The sequence below is a fragment of the Natrix helvetica genome (genome assembly GCF_964273705.1).
Source record: "Natrix helvetica genome assembly, chromosome: 6".
NCBI classification, from domain to species: domain Eukaryota; kingdom Metazoa; phylum Chordata; class Lepidosauria; order Squamata; family Natricidae; genus Natrix; species Natrix helvetica.
Genome location: NC_138553.1, coordinates 75,142,351 through 75,161,655, shown reverse-complemented (window position 1 = coordinate 75,161,655; position 19,305 = coordinate 75,142,351). Strand labels below are relative to the sequence as shown.

Here is a 19,305-nt window from a genome sequence, read left to right as displayed (position 1 = left end):
CCTTCTCTGTAGCTGCGTAACACAACTGGCTCATGTAGCTAAATGCGTTCTCTCTCTTTCTCTCTCCCCCCCCCACCCTTTCTCTCTCTCTCTCATTGATTCATAGCATCTTACCTTCACAAGTTCTCCCGTCAGAGGTCAGTTTGAATCCCATTGTACAGCTACAATAATAGGACCCAGCGGTATTTTCACACTTATGAGCGCAGAGGCGACCAGGGTATCGGCGGCATTCATTAACATCTGGGGAGATGAATTGTCAGAGTAGATATATTCATGAACTGGAATAGGGCTTACTAACAAGGTCAGCCAATGGGAGCTGAAACACTTTGGAGCCTGGGTGTGGCTTAGCTCTGTAGCTCTGAGTTTGTGCAAAAGCTAAGAACTAGTCTACTGGTCTGCTCCACTGAAACTGAAATCTATCTCTACTCTCTACCAAGTTGGAAGAACGACTCTTGGTATTGTATGTATGTCTCATTTATATTATAGATAAAGAGAAGTTAATGAATCCTACTGCATCAGTTACTTGTGTGTGCTTTCTGGATTTGATTTCTGCAACAAACTCTGACATGAATAAGTCACGGTCAACTTCCTTGTGCGTACATAGCAAAATTGGGTGTCCTCAAAAATAATGTATCCATCTCATCTGAACCATCACGTTACACTGACTTAACTCCCACTTAAATGCAATGTGCACTCTTCAAAGGGCAGCAAGATATCGGCCCCACAAATATGAAAATAATATGGGATCATTCTGAAAATAAGTTTTTTTTGGGGGGGGGCAGGAGGTGGTTATAACAGAGCAAAAAAATATGGCTCCTTGTCTATTTCCCAGCCAATTTTCATAGGGACAAACAAGACACTCACAATAAGATGTTATCTCCAGACAGATGCATATAACCTGATTCCTACCATATCCCAAGACAAAAATAACCCTACAGGTTGGTCCAACATCTTGAAACACAACCACTGGATATAGCAAAGTTGACAACCAAATACCCATTGATGGGATTTCTGCCCAGTGGGTTTTTTCCCATGCTCGATGAAACTCACAGGTGACACCTGGCTCTTACCTGTACAAGTTCTGCTGATCCCATCAAAATAGTAGCCCAGCTGGCACTGGCAACGATAGCTCCCAGGTGAGTTGATGCAGGTGTGATCCTCCCCGCAAGGTTGGGGGGACCCTGAGCACTCGTCTACATCTTGGGGAAGGGGGAAAAATGGTTTGAGAAGTCATGGGAGAGGAAGGTCATCAAGCAATGTATACAAATTTGGATGATGATGATGATGATGATGGCAATGATATGAAGAAAAGCAAAACCAACTGGGAGGGAGGGAAACAAAGTCAATGTGTAACGATCTGGAGCTAATTATACAATACAATACAATAGCAGAGTTGGAAGGGACCTTGGAGGTCTTCTAGTCCAACCCCCTGCCTAGGCAGGAAACCCTATACCGTTTCAGACAGATGGCTATCCAACATCTTCTTAAAGACTTCCAGTGTTGGGGCATTCACAACTTCTGGAGGCAACTTCTGTTCCACTGATTAATTGTTCTCACTGTCAGGAAATTTCTCCTCAGTTCTAAGTTGCTTCTCTCCTTGATTAGTTTCCACCCATTGCTTCTTGTTCTACCCTCTGGTGCCTTGGAGAATAGTTTGACTCCCTCTTCTTTGTGGTGACCCCTGAGATATTGGAACAATGCTATCATGTCTCCCCTAGTCCTTCTTTCTCTTAAGCTAAACATACCCAGTTCCTGCAACCGTTCTTCATATGTTTTAGTCTCCAGTCCCCTAATCATCTTTGTTGCTCTTCTCTGCACTCTTTCTAGAGTCTCTAATTCTGCATGGCCTTCAGAGTTTTCATTCTTTCCAGCTCAGTGGAAGGTTAGAAAGAAAGTATAGATAGTCCTCGGCTTGCAGCAGTTTATTTAGTGACTATTCGAAGTTACAACAGCCATGAAAAAAGCGACTTATCGTTTTTAACTCTCACAACCATTGTGACATCCCCAATTAGAGAGTGTCTAATTTTTCAGCAAAAGGTGGCTCATTGGCTAAGACGCTGAGCTTGTCGTTGAGAAAAGTTGGCAGTCCGGCAGTTTGAATCCTTAGCGCCGCGTAAAGAAGTGAGTTCCCGTTACTTGTCCCAGCTTCTGCCAACCTAGCAGTTCAAAAGCATGTAAAAAATGCAAGTAGAAAAATAGAAACCACTTTTGGTGGGAAGGTAACAGCGTTCCGTGCCCCTTTGGCATTTAGTCATGCCGGCCACATGACCACGGAGACGTCTTCGGACAGCGCTGGCTCTTCGGCTTTGAAACAGAGACGTGCACCGCCCCTTAGAGTCGGGAACAACTAGCACATATGTGCGAGGGGAACCTTTGCCTACTTTTTCAACTTTCAATTTCCAAACATTAGGGGTGTTCAAAAGTTGTAACACGTCTTGAGGATGGTAAAGATATTCTGGTTACTTTAATATAACTTAGATGTGCTTGGTAAGTAACTAGATAAATATCACAACATTTTAACGTTGTATTCGATTCATTTGGTCACATGATCAAAATTCAGATGCTTGGCCATTGACTCATATTTATGACGATTGCAATACCCAGGGTTCATATAACGCCCCCCCCCTCCGCCTCCTTGCAACCTTCTGCCAAGCAAAGTCAATTGGGAAGCCAGATTCACTTATTCACTTGTATTTTGGCCACGGAACGTGGAACAATGTGAGTAGAAAAACAAACAGGTGGGTTAAAAAAATCACACGCTATACTGCAAGTTCAGGAAAATTTCTGCTGACATGGAAAATATTCACTTGTCTGTGAGCTGAGTTTCTTAAGTTAAAGCCAGCAGGCCTTTTCTTGAGCCGAGGGTTTGGGGTTTGGTGAGAGGCTATAAAAAGCAGGAACCCTTCTACAATTAGGCTTTTTGCCTCCTTGGGGAAACTAACCTTGTGAGTCCGCAATTCAAATATTACAACCACTTCCTGGATTCTTTAAAAAAAAAAACCTTGGAGGTTTTAGATCATTTCTATCTTGAGATGGAATGTTTTGGAGCTCACCAGAGAAACAGAAGGAAAATTGACTTAACGGGACAGGCTGCAGCAGCTTTGCTGTGAATGGAGGGAGAAATGTTCAGATTCTCTCTGCTGCATTTTAACATTGAATTCTGTGGCAGAGAGAATCCAAACTTTTCTCCCTCCATTCACAGTGGAGCTGCTGCAGCCTGTCCCTTTAAGGTTCTTCGACCCCCAGGAGGGAGGGGGCCAGGAAGGACCATAAAGGAAGCAGCAGCACTGCTGTGAATGGAGGGAGAAACGTTCGGCTTCTCTCTGCCACAGCATTCACTATGAACCCTTCTCTTGCCCATACATGCATTTTTCCCTACCGGGTTCTGTGGGCATGGCTTGTTGGGGGGGGGGATTCATGTGACTGAGTGGGCATGGCCGTGAGTGACATTGAGTTGGCCATGGCCACTCAGTCACAGGGAACCTCCCACCAACAAGCCATATCCACAGAACCCTGTAGGGAAAAAAATGAATGTCACCCCTGGTTTGTACGCAAGACGGATGACCCAAAAATGGTCACCATGGTAGACCTTTTTTGACCTTTGTTGTGAAGACGGCAAACTGTCTTCCACAGTTGGAGAATGCACGGTAGTCCTTAAGCACCCACTTTCCTCTGCTACTACTCTCTCCCAATATAGCCAACCACCTCCCCAACTCAGGGGTGAGAAACCGATTCTCCAGGTTCTGGAAAGCCCAATTTGGAGGCCGTGGAAAATAATATGTCTCGCTTGGCAACAGAGGCCCAGCAAGCAAAATGGCTCTCCCACTGCTGCCACCACCTGGATCTCGTCCAGTGATGATATCCACCACCGCTACAATGTCCACCTGACCATCAGCCAGAACTTCATCCAGCCAGCGATTCTTCTCCTCCTCCTCCTCCTCCTCCTCCTCCTCCTCCTCCTCCTCCTCCTCCTCCTCCTCCTCCTCCAGAGAGGGCTGAACATAACTCCCACCAGCAATAGACATTTGTGGGGGAAATGGCCCCATTGCAAGTTTGCTCCCAGGCAGCAAAAAGCTTGAGAAGAGCAAAGCATACTCACTCCAGGGTAGAATTTTTTTTTAAAAACCCCAAGTTAAAAGGAGCAAGGAAGTTCACAATCAACGCATTCCTCATTTCAAAAACACACAAAAACTTCCGCGACTTATAAAACGCTTTCTGTCACACACAAATTCTTCCATTCATACTTCCACCCACGTTACACAAACACCACTCTCAACGACATCTTGCCACCTATAGTTGGTTGGTTTACTGAATGTCACCTTCATACCCCCTAAAGCCAGGGTCAGCAACCTTAAAGATTCAAAGAGCCACCAAGGTCCTAACCAGAAGCCATTCAATTCTGCAGCCAAACAGAAGTCCGGTTCCCCCACCATAGAGTCTCTTCCTAGCACTCCTTTTTCCTCTATCTATCCTAACTGAAAGCCCTACCCCTTGCCATAGAGTCTCTTTCTGGCGTGCTGTGCTTCCCCCCCCCCCCAAAACCGGAAGCTCCTCTCAAAATTGTGGTGCCGACCGGCAACAGGGAGCCACAGCAGAGGGATGAAAGAGCCACATGTGGCTCCAGAGCCACAGGTTGCTAACCCCTGCCCTAAACCTTCCTCTCAGCACAGTTTTGTGAAGGTAGAATGTCAATGGAAAAGAAATAGAAGCAAAACATCTGAATAAATGTGGGTGGGGGGAAATGAAACATGGCTATCTCGGTACTGACCAACACATCTGGTCTTCTCTTCATTCAGGTGGTAGCCTCTTCCACAGTTTGGGACATTCCTCTGGCAAGCAAACGAGCCATCTGTGTTGATGCAGGCCTGCCCAGCAGGACAAGGAGCAGCAAGAGTCAAACATTCATTAATATCTGCAAAAACACAGCCATGCATTTAAAAAGGAAGAGGTGAGACCGAAGGAAGGAAGAAAAAAAAAACATTCTACAAACCATTGCTGAAAACATTGCTTGCCCTAGTAACGTAAGCAGCAGAGGAGGTCAGCTGCAGGCCTTACCGATACAATTGCCGAGAGCATCTTGTATAAAGCCGATCTTACACTGTTGTTTGGGCCGGCAACGGAATGATCCTGGCGTATTCTGACAGATAAAATCGGGGAGGCAGTTATGAATACCAGTCTCACATTCGTCAATATCTGGCACATCACAAAAGAAAGAATGAGTTAGCGTCAGGTCTCCTGCAGCCATCCTGTCATGACCGAGATAAAAGCAAGCTGTTGAGTTGACAGATTAAACCTATCTCTAGACCAGCGATGGCGAATGTTTTTCTACTCGGCTGCCAAAAGGGCGCGCCCCCCCGCCCCCGTGCATGCGCACAGGCCTCACTGAAGCCTCCAGACTTCCGGTAGGCCAGTTGGGCCATTTTTCACCCTTCCCAGGCTTCAGGAAAACCTCCGGAGCCTGAGGAAGGGCAAAAGAACAGCCCAACGGGCCTACCAGAAGTTCGTTTCGGAATTTCCGGTAGGCCCGTTGCGCCCGTTTTTCGCTACCACAGGCTCCGGAGGCTTTCCTGATGCCTGGGGAGAGCGAAAATGGCCTCCTCCCCGCCCTCCAGAAGGCTGAAAATCAGTTGGCTAGAGTGCGCATGTGCACTGGAGATGACAGAGGGCAACGCCTCACGTGCCCTCAGATACAGCTCCATGTGCCACCTGTGGCATGCTTGCCATAGTTTCGCCATCACGGATCTAGACCAATTCAATGTGTATTTGGAAACCTGGCCTGGGATTTCTGTAAATACCAGTAGTTATTAAGGAGTAAAGGCATTATTTCTAGAAAAAATAATATGTGGGGTGCTGCTATTGCAGTGGGGGTTGTTATTGTTATACGTCTTTAATCATCCTGCTGAAAGTCTCTTGAAGCAGCTGTGCCTACTCTGTGCCTCACCCAGCAGTCTTCTGAAGACCAGAAGATTTTATAGCCAGCAGCTTCTCAACAACTCTTATCTTTGCTTCAGATCAGAGGTGGGATACCGTTGGGTCTTCCCAATGTTGCTGAACCACAAACATCCATTTGTCCTGCTGGTGTCTGCAAGTGGTAGCGACCCGTAACTCTTGAGAGGGCAGGGCACACGCAGATTTCACACTCTGACCATTCAAGTTCTCAAAAAGCCAAGTCTGGTGCTCGGAGTCAGTAACCGAAACATTTCCACCCCCTTTCCTAGAACAGGGGTCTCTTGGTTTTAGGAATATGGAGGAAGACCACAGAGCGATTCTTTCCTCCAGAGCAGGGGCCGGCAACCTTAAACATTCAAAGAGCCATTTGGATCCGTTTCCCACAGAAAAGAAAAGGCCAGGAGCCACAAAACCTACTGGGTGTCGAAAAGCTCAATAAATCGGTGCCGGTGGGTTTTACACATTGGTGGTTGTGACACATATTTTGAGCGACAGGGGGCCGCAGCAGAGGGATGAAAGAGCCACATGCAACTCCAGAGCCGTAGGTTGCCGACCCCTGCTCCAGAGGGAAGGCCAAGAGGGGCCTTATGAGAAAAACTGACAAGCCTTTAACAACTGGGGAGGTTCAAGCATTATTGAAAGGAACCCATTTGGGACTTTAAAGCAATTTGCTGAAGTGGCGGGAGAGGGACGAGGTGTACATTTCCTGCAAAAGCTGCCCACCCCAAGGAAGCTCTGCCTCTCCCTTATACTAGCGCTGCCCAATATTTGCTACAGATTGATGGCTCTTTGCAGCATTAAAGGAGTCAGTTTGTAAACACAGATCCTTCTGTCTCTCAGGAACCCCAAAACATTTGCAGGAGGATACCCTCTTCTCCTCCTCCCCCCCACCCCCCACCAAACAATAGAAGATGGCAGTCAGGACTTTTTCAAACTCCCCTGCAGATAATCCATCTGGGAATGCTCGAAGACAAGTATCTACTTCAATCGCTGCAAACCTGAGACCTTGGGCAAGCATTGTACACAGCTAATGCTGTGAAGTTCAAGAGAGTAAAGATGGTTTGCATCTGTAACATTTCGTATTTTGATTAAATCTCTGCCATTCCCGGGCAGTTGTGAATTGGTGGTGCTCCATCAATAGAGGTTTTCAAAAATAGACTGGACAAACCATTTGACCAGGACAGTATAAGGTCTCCAGCCTTGAGCAGGGGGTTGGACTAGAAGACCTCTGAGGTCCTTTCCAGCCGTATGATTCTATGTCAGTGATGGCGAACGTTTTTCTACTAGGGTGTCAAAAGAGCATGCACACACACGATAGCATGGACATGGTTGCCCAGACCCATAATGCAATGCCCTTCCCCTGGCGCATGACCATACAACCTCCTCCGTGCTCCCCCCCCCAGTGCATGCGCATAGGCCTCACTGAAGCCTCCCGACTGCCAGTAGGCCAGTTGGGCCATTTATCGCCTTCCGCAGGCTTCAGGAAAGCCTCCAGAGCTTGTGAATGGTGAAAAATGGGCCCAACGGGCTACCGGACATTCCGGTAGGCCCATTGGGCCCATTTTTCGCCATCCACAGGCTCCGGAGGCTTTCCTGAAGCCTGCGGAAGGCAAAAACGGCCTCCCCTCGCCTTCCAGAAAGCTGACAATCAGCTGGCCAGTGTGCGCATGCATGCTGGGGCTGACATAGGGCAACGCCTCGTGTACCCCCAGATATGACTCCACCAGTGACGTGCGGTGAGGTTTAGGGCTGGTGAGGCTGGTGACGTCATCAAGCAACTCCTTCCGCTGCGCTGCGGAGAAGAGCCACAGGAAGGAGGGGAATGGGACCACGTGTGCAGGAGACTCCTCAGCGCCAGCCTCAGATCAGCGCGAGCCGCGGTCCCCTTTCCCTGCGCACATGGTCCCATTCCCCTCCTTCCTGAGCCAACATGAAGGGCTGCCTCCTGCCCACGTGGTTCCATTCCCCTCCTTCCGGTGGCTCTTCTCCGCAGCGCAGCAGAAGGAGTTGCTGTCCCCGCCACCGTGATCCTGGGGTATTTTGCTTGCACGCGCAAGAAAGAGATGAAAGAGAAAAGGGGAGATTTTTCTTTTCTTTTCCTGATGAGAGCGGTGAGGCTCTGCCTCCCCTGCCTCCCCTGACTGCACGTCACTGGACTCCGCGTGCTACCTGTAGCACGAGTGCCATAGGTTTGCCATTGCGGTTCTATGTTCTACGTTCTAAAAGGTACCTTTGCAGAGATTGTGATCTGTCAGCTGATAACCTGTCCCACAATTGGTCTCCCGCTGGCAACGGAAAGAGCCCACAGTATTGACACAGATCTGACCGATGCTGCAGGCATTGGCGGAAGTGATGCACTCATTAATATCTACAAAGAAATAGAACCATCAAGTCAATTGTTTACTATAGGCACATCCATCCAAAATCTCTAAAGAAACACAAACGTGAAATCGCTTCTCTTGTAAAACATTATCCCTCAGATCAGTTGCAGCACTATGGAAAAGGAACATCCATCTCTCAAAAAGAGATCGAAGGATGAGAGCCAGGAAAATACAGCCTAGTTAGCATAATGTCCCTTTTGAGTAAAACAGTGGAAAATCCCACAGTCATCTTTTTGCTAAGAATCGAGCCAGACATCTGCAAAGATAATTCTTGCCTCCCCGGCTTTTAAAGTTGACTGAGAGTATCAAGAAGAATACGGAGTCAAAGAGCAAGCCTTTTTTACTCGGCCTTTGAAACAGCCATTGATAAATGAAGGTCTAAGCAAACTTAGCAATTGGGATGAACAAGAGGAAAAGTCTTCCATGGATTAAAGTAAAGGTAAAGGTTCCCGTCACACATATGTGCTAGTGGTTCCCGACTCTAGGGGGCAATGCTGATCTCCATCTCAAAGCCGAAGAGCCAGCGCTGTCCTAAGACGTCTCTGTGGTCATGTGGCCGGCATGACTAAACGCTGAAGACGCACGGAACGCTGTTCCCTTCCCACCAAAGGTGGGCCCTATTTTTCTACTTGCATTTTTACATGCTTTCGAACTACTAGGTTGGCAGAAGCTGGGACAAGTAATGGAAGCTCACTCTGTTACGCAGTGCTAGGGATTCAAACCGCCAAACTGTTGACCTTTCTGATCGACAAGCTCAGCATCTTAGCCACTGAGCCACCATCCCCCATGGATTAGTAACTGGTTAAAAGCAGAGAGCAAACATGACTCAAAAAAGCAGGATGTAAACAATGGTCTGTTTGAAGGCTTTGCCTTAGAAGTGGAGCTTTTCAAGCCATCAGAGGCAATCTGGAATTAAACAATGAAACCAGATAAGAATGAAATTCTTCCCTTTTCTTAACTATAAGTTAGTTAAATGGAAACATTTGCTTAAAACACCGTCCTTTAGAACGGCAAACACGTTGTAAGGTTGAAGTAGTGCAAAATTATTTTCCCAAACTCGAGAGAAGACAAGAAAGCAAAAACTGCAGTTTAACATCATCCAATATAAACTATTATGCATGGACAACAGGTACGATGAGAACGTGCAAAAGCAACTGCAGTGTGTGTGTATATGGGTGTGTCAAAAACGCAAGATGGCAACCATGATTTAAATGATCAAAATTCATGTTGAAAGGGGGGAAGGCTTTAAACACTTGGCGATGCCCACCATACATATAGAGGAGGAGGAGCTTCCAGGGAATGGCTGCCGACCTCTGAGCTCCGTACGACTATACTCGAGGTCAGACTTGCTCCAGCTGCGGGAGTCGCCCCTCTCGCAGATATGGCCCTTTGCCCTTTCAAGGGCCCACCTTAATGACGGGTTTGTTAACCCCGAGAGGTGGAGGAAGCGAAGACTTAGGGGGTTTTTATGTATATGTATTCTATTTTGATATGTATATGGTTTTTAATAATGACTGTACACCGCCCCGAGTCCTGCTTAGGAAAGGGTGCGGTTTATAAATAAAAGTTTGATTGATTGATTGACATTAACACTAAGACTTATATACAGCTCCACAGTGCTTTAGAGCACGGTAAACCTCAACGGTTTACAGAGTCAGCCTATTGCCCCCAACAATCTAGGTCCTCATTTTACCGGCCTTGGAAGGATGGAAGGCTGAGTCAACCTTGAGTCCTGTCAGGATCGAACTTCAGACTGTGAGCAGAGTTAGCCTGCAATACTGCATTCTAAGCACTGCACCTGTTGTGGCCCACCAGCAGCCAGCACAGCTGGCAGCAGATTCAAACAGTGAGGAGGTTGAGGAGGAATATGGGCCAGTCTGGAGTCTGGGGAAAGCTCTGATGAGGGCTCTGTGTTGGAGGCAGAGAGGGGGACACAGCCATATGCCAGTTATCAGCTGTCTTCAGAGTCAGACCTCAGTGAGGCAGACGAACAGCTGGAGCCTGTTTCCAGGGTGCACATGCGCAGAGTTGCCAGACGAAGGGAACAGCTAAAGAATGGGTCAATTTGGGAGTAAGGCCACAGGTGGACGATGAATGGCCCCTCCCAGAGGAAATAAAAGAGGAGCGAGAGGGGAGGGGAGTTTGCAGGAGACAATTAGTTTGCTTAATTGGTTCGTGACTCTCCGAGAATCCTTGCCAAGTTTTGCAGATATCGGCCTGGCAGCTCTCCAAGCCAGATAAGGTCTGTGACTGTAAATCCTCCCTTGAAAGATGGACATGAATGAGCAGAATTCACAGCAAATTAATAAAAGGGGTTTTTGTCGGGACAAGGAGTTTGCTTCATGCTCCCCTCCTTGAACATATGTGTTGATTAGGTCTGAACTGGTGCTGAAGGACCAGGAAAGAGATCTTAAGATAGTCAAATTAAAAAGGTGGACTTGGGGCTGGCTTCACATATTAATTAGTGATTTCACCATGATTTACTGAATTAGGCATAATGGCTGCATTTATAAACCTCAAACCACAAACCATGGTTCAGAGATAATCAAGTGCTAGTTCATGTATCACTTCAAGCCCCAAGACTGATGTAGGGACAGCTGACGTTGAAGACTTTAAGAAAGTTATAAGTAGAATTGTCTTTAGAAATCTTTATGCAACTACAATTAGTTGCAGTAATTGAACCAGAAAAAGACACGAGACAGGAAACATTATGAAAAATAATCAAGAGGTAATAGCCAAAACCGCAATGTTTAGGATTTTTAGATCAAAAGGAAAGAGATGGGAAGAGATGTGACAGTGTCTTCTTCTTCTTGTGCCACATCCATCATTGGACGTTGGCGATCATGTTGGCAATCCTATTTTTGTCAACAGCCGCATGAAAAAGAGCCAATACATAAGGAGGGCTAATTAGTTAAAAATATTAAAAAATATATACAAGGAAATCAAATGTTTCATTACCTTCACAGGTGAAGCCATCTGGCTGAAGCTGGTAGCCCATGAAGCAAGAACAGAGGACACTAGTTCCTGTGTCCCTACATTGTTGGGTACAAGGACCTCCACCTAAAACCCAAGAATTATGGCAGAATATATCCCTTTCTCCAAAGATTGGCATATTTTCCATTAGCAATTTCCCAGCCATATTGATACACTACTGCAAAGGACTTGCGGGTAGGACATTAAAAACACATGCAATCCACCAAGTAGTGAAGACCACTCAGAAGCAGCAGTAACCCACCCAATAACAGCAAACTTCTCTAGTAACCAGGTGGGACTAATTCCATGGATCTTCCAGGGGCTGCCAAGATGTTCCTCAATATGTTTCAAGGTTCTAATTTTAACTTATGAAGTCCTTCAAAACCTATGAAGCACCGTCAGGACTGCTACATCCAACCAGGTTTCATCTATCTAATGGCTCCTTTAAATTGTAAAGCTATTTCACAATACAATTGTGAAATTCAATTTAGCCCACAGCCCTGGGATTTTGTGATGCTCTCTTATCCAAGAATTAACCAGCTTCAAACCTGCTTCAGACAAGGTCAGTTAAGACTTGCCAAATGGAGAACTGGTATATTTTAGAAGGTAACATTGAATGACAACACTGAAATAAAATTCACACTTCACTCTACAAACTCTCAAGTTTATTTAACACCAAAGGTCTGTTCTCTCCGATGGCCCCTTGTCACAAATATGAACAAGCTTACCTCTGCAACGGTCATTCAGGTAATGGTCCTCAAGGTTAATTTCCACTGGAGAAAACAAGTCAGCATTGAGGAGTGAAAGAGAGATGCGCTGTTAGTCATACTGAACTCTTGCTAGAGATATTGGCTGGTTCATTCACAGTCAAAACAACAATATAGGAAATCGGGAAGGTTTCCTTTGAAGCTTTTCCAGTAACATCTATATCAGTGGTGTCAAACTCAAGGCCTGGGGGCCAGATCCGGCCTGGGGGGTGCTTAGATCTGGCCCACAGAGCCACCCTGGAAACAGCGAAGGACCAGCCCACAGTGCCTCTGGCAGCGAAAACGGAGCTTGGGAGGGCTGCACACGGATCCTCCCGAGCTCCGTTTCCACTGGCAGAGGGTTGCAGGAGGCCATTGCAGGTGAAAATGGAGCTCAAGAGCCTGTTTTTTCGGGCAGAGTGCTTGGGCTACCACAGGTGTCCTTGACATGAGCTGGCCACGCCCACCCGCAAGGTCAAACATAACCCTGATGCGGCCCTCCATGAAATCGAGTTTGACACCCCTGATCTAGATGTTTAAAATCAGTGTTATTCAACTTTGGTGACATTAAGATGTGTAGACCTCAACTCCCAGAATTCCCCAGCCAGGCATGCTAGCTGGATAATTCCGGGAATTGAAGTCTACAAGTTTTTAAAGATATGGTTGATAAATACTGGTCTAGAGGGAAGAATGAACTCAAAATTGAGATAGCAGATGGTGATACTCCAACTTTGCTCTTCTGGGGAGAGAGAGCAGCATTCAACCTTTTAAACTTCTGAAGCAAAAAAATAGATGTTACAGGTTAGTCTCAGATTCCACAGATTAAATCTCCCTGCACATTTTAATCCATTTTACAAACAGCGTGCAACAGCTCTCCTGCAGTTCAAAACATGCTGCTCCTTCATCTCAGAAAGTTTTTTTTTTTAAATTAATTTGAACAACTTACCCAATTCTTTGTTAGGACCGTCAACAATCCCAGCATCTGAGTTTTCATGCCCTTCGACACAGCAAGCTCTGAACACCAATCCACACTGATAACCCATTAAGAGGCTCTGTTCACAGCTATTGCCTTGTTTCTGGGCCTCTTTCCCCAAAAAGCAGCAGTGACAACATTTCTGTGTAGCGGAAATGGATGCATTACGTTATGGTAGCTATCCTTCAAACGCAGAGACCAAACACAATTTTCAGGGCTACCTTGTGGGATTCGTGCAAGGTTTCCCCCAACCTTGGCAACTTTAAGATGCATGGACTTCAACTCTCAGAATTCCTCAGACAGAATGCCTTATAGCTGCCGAAGTTGGAAACCCTGTGTTAAGCCTTTCAGAACATTTCTGAAAATAATTGGATGTTTTAAAAGGTTTGGGCAACAACTGCTCCGTTGCAAACCCCCAAGAAATCTCAAGTGTATGACCGCTATGAACATCCTGGAAGCGTTTGGAGACTGAAATGCTTTTATGAAATTCAGAATATGTAGCCTGTTTTGAATTTGCGACAATGGCAGCTAGATTAGTGATGGCTAAATATTGAGGATGAAATTGGGATATTCAAAGAAATGAGTGGTATAATGATATCTGGAGTATGGCAACAAATGATAAATCAACAACAGAAATTAAATTTTTAAAAAGGGATGATTAAAGTAAACAAGAATGAAATGGGGGGGGGGATTTTATACAATCAGTGTTGGTGGAAGGCAAAGGGAGTAAACCTACTCAAGAATATAGGTTGCTTTGGAGGGGATAAGGCACGATTGGAATATATTGTATACTTTTAGTAGTTATAGATAAAGAAATATAAGGAGGGCGGAAAGGGTCTCCAGGGGGAGGAGGTACACTGTAATATGTGGGTTTTCTTTTCCTTTTTCTTTCTTTTTTTTGTATTCAGATGTACATGTACTGCAGTGTTGGGTTACGACCGGTACGCCCCGGTACGGGCGTACCAGTGCCTTTCGGGAGCACTAGATACCGTTCAGGTAGGGTGCTCTGGAGATACTGCCCGCCCGCGCTCTTTACCGGTATTTGAAGTTTTGGGGGCTTCTGTGTAGGCGCACAGAGCGCAGGGTGCCGGCGTAATGCTCCATCGAACAGCTGGAGCGTCGCAGGTGGTAAGTACGCATACGCGCACTGCACACATTCATGCGGTGGGCGCCCGGCCCCGTTGCACCGTACCGGTTGCAATGGGATCCGGAACCCTCCACTGATGTACTGTTTGTATTATTTGCGGTTTTAAAAAAATAAAAAAAAGAATTTGGGACATTTACTCTCTGAACACATTTGGAATTCTCAGCAGCATAACTGCAATCTATAACTGAAATATTAAAAGATTGTTTCGGTTATGACAATATAACAAGTAACGACAGGAAGGTGGGGGAATTAAAATAGCAAGGGTCAAACATGGAGCAATTAGGAGCAATTAAAATAAAAGCCTTCAAGACTCATTAATAGATCAACTCTTGACAAGTGGGTTTTCCAAACAGTCAGCTGTTCCTTTTAGTTCTCCTGCTCCCTAATCTGAATCAAGTCTGCCCAAATTATTTGCATTATTTTGGAAAGATGCCATTGATCTAATTATATATCTCATTTGACAACTCCAGATCAAAATACAGCCTGAGAACCCTTCCTCATTATGGAGCTACAGGGTTCTCCATCCCTTAAGATGAAAATTCAGATGTTTGACAGGCCTGAACAAATTATGCATTTCACAGCAATATCCTGGAGAAATTATATCCAATTTGGCAAGAATTTTTTTTAACAATTCATTTACAGTTACTACTTTACTGGAATCCTATCCATGTGCAAAAAAAAAAGGCAAAGAAAAAAAGAATCCTCACCAGTGGTGGGTTTCCAATTTTTTTACTACCGATTTGCTCGGGCAAGCACACATGCTCACACGCGATACTTCTGCGCATACGCAAAAGCGTCTGGGCAGGTGGGCAGAGCCTCCCGCTGCCGCTACAACCAGTTTGCCTGATCCAGGTCGATCCGGGAACAACCACCTCTAATCCTCACCCTTTCCTGCCAACTTCCTCTCATTTCACATTTTACATTTTTATATCCAACTATTAATTTGATATGCTCTTATTATGATAATATTCTGTCGCAGTATTTTTTTCATTGCTAGCATGAAATGCTTCGTAGAGGAGTTGGTACTTTCCACATCTAGCACCATGGCCCATTGTGACGTATCCATGCTTTCATGTAACAGTCATCAAAGAAAGGGCCCCACAGAGATTCCTCCTGTCTGAAAGCCACCATGCAGATTTAAGCACACGTAACAAAGGCAGAACAATCACTAAGAGTGCTGTAAACCAGCGGTCACCAACTGGCGGTCTCTGGACCACTGGTGATCTGCGAGAAAATTTTGGTGGTCCGCAGAAAAATTATTTGCATTTTTGCATTTTTTTATATTGCACTAAATCAGGGATCCTCAAACTACGACCCTTGGACGGATACGGCCCGCCGAAGCAATTATTCCCACTCACTGATGGGATGGGGTCCTTCAGGCACTTGGCTTGGCTGCCTGTTTAGTAGCTCCAGCCCTTCCCTCCCTCCCTCCCTGGGAGTCCAGGCGCTTCAATGAGCGGTGCGCGAAACTTCGGCCAGGCTCCTCTAAAGACAGAATTTACAAGTTACCTGCGGGATCGTATCCTCCCGCACACATCCCTACGACCAATCCGCTCTCACAGGGAGGGACTACTACTGGTGCCGTCCACTAGGCAGTGCCAGCGGGCAACGCCTAGGGGTAGGACCTTCTCTGTGATGGGCCCAACCCTCTGGAATGACCTCCCCCCCGACATTAGAACTACCACTGACTTCCGTTCCTTCCGTCAAAAATTAAAGACCCACCTGTTTCGATTAGCTGGCCTGGCACATTCTTAGTTTTTACCTCCCGGTGGATATATTTTAATGGGCAATTTTGGGTAATATTTTAACTCCTGGGTTATTAGAGTTTTTAATGTACTATATTTATTATTCTACGTACAGTCTTGCAACCTCCTCCACCTACGTATTTAATTATTTAACTGTTTTATGTATGTATTTTATAACGCATTTTAGTGACTGTACACCGCCCCGAGTCCCTTTCGGGAGAGGGGGCGGTCTATAAATACGAATAATAAATAAATAAATAAATAAATAAATAAATAAATAAATAAATAAATAAATAAATAAATAAATAAATAAATAAATAAATAAATAAATACATACAAGGGCCAATCTAGCGCCCGGGCTGGCTACAAGACAAACATTCATTCTTGGCCGTATTTGAGATTCCTAGCTGCAATGAACAGCAAACCTAGGGTTGACCCCGGTACTTCTCTCCGCTAACAAGCAGCCAAGTTAAGTGCCTGAAGGACCCCTTTCCATCACTAATTCATATTGGTGGTCCACAGGATTTAAACATATGAATTTAGTGGTCCCTGAGGTCCGAAAGGTTGGCGACCCCTGCTGTAAATTATCTTTTTAAGGGATTCTCTGGTTTTATAGGATGCACCGTGAGGAAACAATGAAAACACCCAATATTTTCCACATCCTTTTGTCCATCTCCCTTTTAGGAACCCTTAAAGAACTGCTCAGGAACCTGCAAATTCTAGAACTACAATGTGAAATGTACCGAAGTAGACCAACAGCATCCGGCTCTGATAACAAAGAAAAATTCCAAATTGCTATGCAGTCATTTCAACACCCCCTCTACAATTTCACCTTAATGATCTTGTCTTCACAGGTGGAATTCTCCCTTGGCAAGTCACAATTTTCTTGCTTACTAGCAATGGCCATTCCGGTAGTGCAATGCAAGACCTCCAGCTGACTGAGGCAGCACTGTTCCTGGGCTATCCTACAAAGAGAATCAGACAGAGGATTACAGATTAAAAACAGAGTTGGAAGGGACCTTGTAGGTCATGGGTGTCCAAACTTGGGAACTTTAAGACTTGTGGACTTCAACTCCCAGAATTCCCCAGCCAGCTGGCTGGGGAATTCTGGGAGTTGAAGTCCACAAGTCTTAAAGTTGCCAAGTTTGGACACCCCTGTTGTAGGTCATCTAATCCAACCCCCCGCCCAAGCAGGAGACTCTACACCATTTCTGACAAATGGCAGTCCAGTTTCTTCTTGAAAGTTTCCAGTGATGAAGCTCCCACAACTTCTGAAGCCAAGCTGTTCCATTGGGTGATTGTTCTCACTATCAGAACATTTCTCCTTATTTCCAGGTTGAAGCTCTTCTCGTTCAGTTTCCATCCATTGTTCCTTGTCTAACCTTCAGGTGCTTTGGAAAATAGCTTGATCCCCTTCCTCTCTGTGGCAGCACCTCAAATATTGGAAGACTGCTATCATGTCAACTTTGAAGACTGCTATCATGTCAACTCTGGCTCAACTTTGATCTAACTATATCACTCCTGACGGGTTTTTTATTTGGGGTATTTTAATTGTATTCAATTATTTAGGGATTTTTAAACATTGTGTTTTTAATTGTTTTTATTTATCAGCTTACCTCCTCCTTGTATATGTCTTGTATATGTTCTTGTTATATGTATGTTTGTCTATATATTTATTTCCTATGTTTTATTGTACGCCGCCCCGAGTCTTTCGGGAGAGGGTGCGGCTAAGAAATAAATATTTATTATTATTATTATTATTATTATTATCATGTCTCCCCTGGTCCTCCTCTTCAGTAAACTAGCCATGTCCAGTTCCTGCAACCGTTCATCGTATGTTTTAGCCTCCAGTCCCCTAATCATCCTGGTTGCTCTTCTCAGCAGTCTTTCTAGAGCCTCAACATCTGTAATGGAAGCTCTGTAATGGGTGATATGATCGCACAACACACTTGCCAAAACATAGCAAAAGTTGCAACTTCGAAAATCAAAACAACATTTTTCTCAGAAGGGTTTAACTCTCCAGCAGGAACCAAAATTGGATTAGGCAAATTGGAAAAATGGGTTCAACTTGGGAAATGGATACCAGGGGCATCTTAGCAGGGGGCAGGAAATGGCCAATTTGTCTCAGCTTGGAAGAGAAGTAGGAATGGACCTGATTCATACTTGGGTGGGAGATTACCTGCTTATCCTAAGACTTGTCTGGAAAGTAAAAATGAAAATAACGGCAAGCAATTTCGATATCGCTGCTAAGAAAAGCACCCAGATGTTCAAAAATCACAGAGATGTGCCAATGAAAATCTCAGGAAGTCAGCTTGAAAGAGGCAAGGTTCGTGCCCTGGATGAAGGGGCAGTTTGGTATAGTAGTTAAGGCACCAGGCTAGAAAGTTGAAGACTCTGAGTTTGAGTGCTGCCGGAAGTGCTGCCTGAAGCTTTGGGTCGGTTCCTCTCTCTCAGCCCAACCCACCTCACAAGGTTGTTGTTGTAGGGAAAATAGGTGTTGTGGCCCACACGCAGTCAGAGGAGCTGGCAGCAGATTCGGACAGTGAGGAGGTTGGGGAGGAGCATGGGCCAGTCCTGGAGTCTGGGGAAGGCTCTGATGAGGGCTCTGTGTCGGAGACAGAGAGGGGGCCAGAGCCGTCTGACAGTTATCAGCTGCCTTCAGAGTCAGACATCAGTGAGACAGACAAACAGCTGGAGCCTGTTCCCAGTGTGCGCATGCACAGAGTTGCCAGACGAAGGGAACTGCTAAAGAACAGGGGTCAACTTGGGAATAAGGTCATAGGTGGACGATGAATGGCCCCTCCCAGAGGAAATAAAAAAGGAGTGAAAGGGGAGTGGAGTTTGCAGGGGGAAAATTAGTTCGCTTAATTGGTTTGTGATTCTCCAAGACTCCTTGCCAAGTTTTGCAGATATCAGCCTGGCAGCTCTCCAAGCCATATAAGGTCTGTGACTGTAAATCCTCCCTTGAAAGACTTTGCTGGATGGGAATGAGCAGAATTCACAGTCAATTAATTAAAGGGTTTTTTGTCAGGACAAGGAATTGTTTCATGCTCTTCGGAGGCCTAGGTAAAACATTAGAAGGAATATCAGGTATGTTCGCGGCCTTGAGTTATTTATCAAAACAATGTAGGCGAGGAAAAATAAATATATAACTGGATGATGCAACTACATTAAACACTTTGTTCCTCTACCTGCATTCCTTGGAATCCCGATCTGAAGAGAGAAACCTACAGTCTTTCTTTTGACTTGCCCATTCATATCCACGGGAACAGCAGGTCTCCATTGATGCTTCTAAGGAGTGAAAAAAAATGTGTAGTTTGCAGGCTCAGGAAACGACATTGACAAAGTACAGTTTTAAGGTGATTCACCTTCATGGAATGAAAAGAACCTC

At 45.4% G+C, this 19,305-nt stretch overlaps 1 protein-coding gene across 3 annotated transcripts in view; it reads right to left on the bottom strand.

The window, feature by feature from the left end:
• FBLN1 (fibulin 1) overlaps positions 1-19,305 on the bottom strand; it is a 58,879-nt gene that overhangs the window by 22,110 nt on the left and 17,464 nt on the right. For all 3 annotated transcript variants that reach the window (XM_081957970.1, XM_081957971.1, XM_081957972.1), the window contains 10 exons: positions 19,106-19,205; positions 16,747-16,879; positions 12,996-13,164; positions 12,032-12,076; positions 11,289-11,390; positions 8,180-8,317; positions 5,056-5,193; positions 4,769-4,912; positions 1,071-1,199; positions 115-240 (listed from right to left, as the gene is read on the bottom strand). In XM_081957970.1, coding sequence (XP_081814096.1) covers positions 115-240; positions 1,071-1,199; positions 4,769-4,912; positions 5,056-5,193; positions 8,180-8,317; positions 11,289-11,390; positions 12,032-12,076; positions 12,996-13,164; positions 16,747-16,879; positions 19,106-19,205 — 1,224 coding nt within the window. The remainder of the gene's footprint in view (positions 1-114; positions 241-1,070; positions 1,200-4,768; positions 4,913-5,055; positions 5,194-8,179; positions 8,318-11,288; positions 11,391-12,031; positions 12,077-12,995; positions 13,165-16,746; positions 16,880-19,105; positions 19,206-19,305) is intronic.